The sequence below is a fragment of the Echinops telfairi genome, unplaced genomic scaffold (assembly GCF_000313985.2).
Source record: "Echinops telfairi isolate 266 unplaced genomic scaffold, ASM31398v2 ScPeMD7_7469;HRSCAF=8507_1, whole genome shotgun sequence".
Taxonomy (NCBI): Eukaryota; Metazoa; Chordata; class Mammalia; order Afrosoricida; family Tenrecidae; genus Echinops; species Echinops telfairi.
In genome coordinates this window covers 81,663,841-81,669,330 of record NW_022111373.1, presented here as the reverse complement: position 1 = coordinate 81,669,330, position 5,490 = coordinate 81,663,841, and the positions used below count along the sequence as shown (strand labels likewise).

At 41.5% G+C, this 5,490-nt stretch overlaps 1 protein-coding gene across 1 annotated transcript in view; it reads right to left on the bottom strand.

Moving 5' to 3' along the window:
* Positions 1-87: 87 nt before the first annotated feature.
* Positions 88-5,490, bottom strand: part of AK6 (adenylate kinase 6) — a 12,513-nt gene continuing 7,110 nt past the window's right edge. Inside the window, exons 3-4 of the mRNA XM_004703554.4 lie at positions 1,563-1,621; positions 88-1,179 (exon numbers count right to left, since the gene is read on the bottom strand). Coding sequence (XP_004703611.3) covers positions 1,030-1,179; positions 1,563-1,621 — 209 coding nt within the window. The 3' untranslated portion in view covers positions 88-1,029. The remainder of the gene's footprint in view (positions 1,180-1,562; positions 1,622-5,490) is intronic.

Genomic DNA, 5,490 nt, shown 5'->3' with positions numbered 1-5,490 from the left:
AAATGTTTTGAGAATGACGAGGGCAATGAATGTACAAATGTGCTTTACACAATTGATGTATATATGGATTGTGATAAGTCTTATGAGCCCCTAATAAAATGATTTTTTTAAAAAAATTCCATTTGTTATTCCAGATTGAATCTGATCCTCTATTGGTGGGATTAGTTCAAATATACTTAGCTCAGATATATATTATAGTACAAAATAAAGGTCATGAAATGTTAATTTATCTCATTAACTTTTCATAAGATTTCCTAATTCTTATACTGAGGAGGATTGGAGTGATAATGGTCATTCGGTAAGCAGAGAATGCTATTGGCTTGGCTGTCTTTTCCTGTTGTTCCTGCTGTGTGCCCTCGGGTTGGCTGTGACTTACAGTGACCCTACATGGCAGAGCAGAACTGTCCCAAAGCGTTTCCGAAGCTGTCATCTGGACCAGAGCAGGTCAGACAGCAGCTGTGGATGATACTGTTATTCAGTTGGCAGCTGAGTGATTAGCCATTCATCAAGCAGGGCTCCTTTGCCTTTTCCTAGCAAAGCTTTCCACAAGCAAACCCACTGCCACCAGGGTGATTTAGACTCCTAACTGCTGCACAACGTCTCCAATGCTATCCAGCTTCCTGGGAGCGGGAAGCCTCAACCTTCGTCCTCAGAGTGGTTGGTGGCTTTGAATCATCTACAGTCCACATGTGGGTGAGCAGCCCCATGGTAGCTCGCTGTGCCACCAGGGCTCCTCAGCCAAGAGAACGCCTGGCTAAACAGGGTCTCTACCTAATGCATTTCACTGAGTCACAGGCTCAGCTGAGAGAAGTCAGTTACTTAATCAGAAAAGATGGCCTATGTTTTCACAAATGAACTTGTTTCTCCAAGATTCAAAATGCTGGTATCACATAGACATGGTTTATAACAAGAGACTAAGCATGTGGTCACATTTTCAAAGCAGAACCCATTATCTGGGTACTATTGACCAGCTTCTGAAACCTAACTAAAGTCTTTGTTATGATCTAAGAATTCAATTATTTTCCTTTCTTACCTTGTTTCAAGCCTTTTATACAATACACTGTTATCTGTTCTCAGCACAAAAACGATATGAAACCAGCGTTCAGGGAAGAAATCACAGCCATGGTAATCAATAATAACTCCACCTTCTTTCATTTGGTTTTCTAACTCATCAACTACCTGTAAGAAATGTGGGAAAAAGCATGCTCATCAAGAAAATGGAGGGTATGTTTCCCATTAAACTCAACAAAACAAGACATCGGTGCTTCTGTGGCCGACTTCTCGCCTTCCAGACGGCAGCCCCAGGGTCAGTGTGCAGCCACCACCACCAGGGGGCTTCGGCTGCAGTGATGCTGCACAGGCTGCAGCGGAGACTCCGGGGGGCAAAAGGCCTCGTGATCTTATCATGGAACACCATAGGGTGTTTTGCCACTAGTCCTGGGGATGACACTGGACCGGCAACATGTCATTCCACCGTATGTAAGCTTGCTATGAATTGGGGTGATTTGTTGGCAGTAAACAAAATTCAACAAATGTATACGTCACTAACTCATTGTACTTACTCTATCTTCATCTAAAATGGGACAGCCATACTCTTCATCATAGCCATCATACAACTGCCCTAAAAGAGATTCACATTGGCTTAATTAGTATATTGAATATAAGTAAATTTAACAGTTTCTTCAAAGTATAAGAAGTGTATCATCACTTAACTCTTATAAAGATAAGGCAGTAATGCAATGTCACATGGACACCAAATATAACGAGCAATACTGTTAGAACTGCACCTAAGGGCAGAGATGGTGCCACAGCTGAACCCATTTTAGATCTCAAAGTTGAGTATCAGTAGAAGACTGTTTTGTTTTTGCTCTTGATGAGTGGCAGATTTACATTATGAGTGGATTTAAGCCCTAACATGTATAGTGAACCCTCGCCACTTCACGCTTCGACTTCTGCGGCTTCACTCTATCGCGGTTTTTGCGTAACAGCGCATGCTCTGTCATTACTGCCACTGATTGACTCATACTGTAAACGCTTGATGCCATAAATAATATAATAAATAATAAATGATAATCGTAACGTCCAAAACATTTTACATTTTCCCTTTTTCGTTTAATAAATTGGGTAATACGAGTGTAATGGTGACTAAAGGGGTGTTTTTTCATGTCCTCTATGCTCTAACTACGAAAATATTTGATTTACAAATAAGGAATCCTACTTCGCGGAATTTCATTTATCACGGTTGGGTCTAGAACCGATTAACCGCGATAAACGAGGGTTCACTGTATTAGGCTAAGGATATGGAGTTTATCAACAGGTTAGCCCTCTGTCACTGAGATCACGTCCTCTCCACGAAGGTGGGTGTCAAAAAGAGTAAATACCCAGATGCTCTTGAGCAGTAGCTGTTCAGTCTAAATTTCTGGCATTCATAAGAAGCCATTCCTCACAAGAGTTAACTAGTTTCAGAAAGCGAAACAAGAATGATGAGCAAAGTAAGGCAGATTTAGATTTAACATAAAAACACTTCAAAACATCACAGTGGACTTTGCAAGGAAATCTTAGGTCAGGAAGCAGGGCATCCTAATCCCAACCCAAGCAGAACCTTTAGGATGTATATAGTCCAAGTCAGATTTAGATCAACCAGTATGCTTGGCTGCTACCCAGAAGGTTGGAGGTGCAATTATACCTAGACATGCCTTGGAAGGAAGGTCTAGCAATCTACTTCCCAAAGATCCATCATTGAAACCCGTACAGAGTACAGTTCTGCTCTGAAACACCTCTCAATCAATCCAGCAGCAATTGGTATGGGATGCTAAGAGCATATTGCATGGCAGGCTTCCCGCCTCCTTTCATGTAATATTTTGGTACAGGTTGAAATTAGGCTAAAATAAACACTGGTTCTAGTGACAAGAGTGGTCTAATGCTTAGCTGACAGCAGAGGCAGTCGTAACTCTTCCTAGAGCTCCTCTGGATGGCACAGGACGGACATCCAACAAGCCGGGCATGTGAGAGTCCTCCTAGAGGAAGGGACGTCTAAGTGGAAACTTGAAGAAGTTGCCAGGGAAAAGGAGGCGGGGGGAGGGGGGGGGATTGTGGAAGACCATTCCAAATAGAAGGGAGCCCTGATGGCATAGTGGTTATGTGTTGGCCTGAAATCTGAAAGGTCTGCAGTTTAAAACTACCAGGTGGCTCCTTGGGAGAAAGACAGGGGTTCCTACTCCTGTAAAGGTAGTATCTCGGAAACTCAGAGGCAGTTCTGTCCTGTTTTGTAGGGCCACTCGGCAGTGAGATTCTAGAGGATGCGATGTCCAAAGGCAAAGTCCAAGAGAAAGCAGCCTTATCAAGGGAGGAAGCCTTTCTGAAGAGCTAGAAAATAAGTGGTGTCAATACTTGATCAAACGGCCTTGAGGGCATGATAAGGAGTTTGGAGTTTATTGTCAGGGAAAGGCAAATCATCAAAACATTCTAAGCATGAAATGACATATTTTTAAAAATTCATTTTGGTTTGTGTGTAAGTTGGAAACAAATATGCAAGAGGCAGGATACCCTTTTTAGATCACTGCATTATTTTAGGGTGACTGATGGTGTTCTGCGTGATTAGTGACGTTCAGTATAGAGAAAACTAGAATGATTTCTCAACTTCAAATTTCCCAAAATGAAAAACTTTAGAATTTTTTTTGAAGTTTATAGTTCTGTGCAGAAATATGAGGCAGAATGTCTGCTTCTGTTAAAATGTATTCTTTGAAACCCTTAACTAGTTCTACTCAGTCCTATAGGGTCAAGGACTGACTCAATAGCAGTGAGTTTATTTTGGAATCTAAGTAAGATAAGGAGCCGTAGTGGTGTAGTGATTTAAAAGGTGGGCTGCTAATCAAAAGGTTGGTGGTTCAAACCTACTAGCTGCTTCAAGGAGAAAGATTGAGGATGCTGTGATAAAGAGGGAACCAATCACAATGCTCTACATATAACCCCCTCCCTGGGGGACGGACAACAGAAAAGTGGGTGAAGGGAGACATCGAACAGTATAAGATATGCAAACTAATAATTTATAAATTATCAAGGGTTCATGAGGGAGAAAATGAGCTGATACCAAGGGCTCAAGTAGAAAGAATGTTTTGAGAATGATGGCAACAAATGTACAAATGTGCTTGACACAATGGATGGATGTATGGATTGTGATGAATTGTACAAGCCCCCAATAAAATGATTTAAAAAAAAAAAGATCTGGTCTCTCAAACTAAGGAGTCGTTCTGCTCGGCCCTGTAATATCCCCGAGTCAGAATGACTAGACGGCAGTGGATTTGGTCTGGTTTACATAGACACAAGATCTTCATACATTTTTTTAAAGGACAAAAAACCCTTGGGTTGATAAGTGTCTGAAAGTTTAGAAAACCATATCAATTTCTTAAATAAGGTTTTATGGGTTAAAGGAATTTTAGTGATTAAAGGATTTTACTACTTGCAAAAAAATATTGTGGGACCAGAATTAAAGGGCTACAGAAGCCAAGTTCTTACCTCTAAAGCTCTTCCCAGCAGTTATTAGCCAAGCTATAAAATTATCTTTCTTTAAACAGCCACCTTGGAATTTATTCTCATAGAAACCTTTAGTCAGACTGGGGTGCTGTTTTGATGCTGCTGCTGCCAATATTTAAAATGTTTGTCAAATACATTTCTTACATTCACTCAGTTCAAGAACCTTGTAACTGTAATACAATAGTATGTGATTATTAGTTTCGCAGGATTGAGTGCTTTTGACACTGGCCTTTTATGTAGAGGAATAATTAATTCGGCTTGGAGAGGTTAGGGAGAGCCAAATGTGACCATGTGAACTGGGCTTCTGAGGTGTTTGGCAAGGCAGGTCAAAAAGGAATGGCAGGCAGAAAGACAAGTGGGTGGGAAGTCTCTAGTGTGTCTGAGGACATCTATTGTGGAAAGACCAAAGGGTACAGCTGCAAGGAAGGCTGAAGGTAAACTATAGCCAATTTATAGTAAAGGAGGCCTGTTGGCACAGTGCTCACCTGTTGGGCTACGATACACACGTGGACAGTTAAAAACCACCAGCAGCTCCAAGGGGCAAAGATTGGGTTTTTTACTCCCCTAACAATTAGTCTTGGAAACCACAGGGGATCACTGAGTCAGCATTGACTTGATGGCAGTGACTTTTTTTTTTTTTTAATGCTTAATAAGGAGCTTTGGTGGGACTGTGGGACAACACTGGGCTACTGACCACGGCAGGCAGTTCTCAAACCCACTAGCTGCTCCACAGGAGAAAGACGAGGTGCTCTGCTTTCCGATTTAGCCTGAGAAACCCTAAGGAGTTTTCCTCTGTCCTATGGAGTCAATGAGTCAAAACTGACTTAATGGCACTAGGTTTTTAAAAAATCCTTTTACTAGGGGCTCATACAACTCTTATCACAACCCATACTACGTCAATTCTGTAAAGCACATTTGTACATTTACTGCCATCATTCTCAAAACATCTGCTCTCCC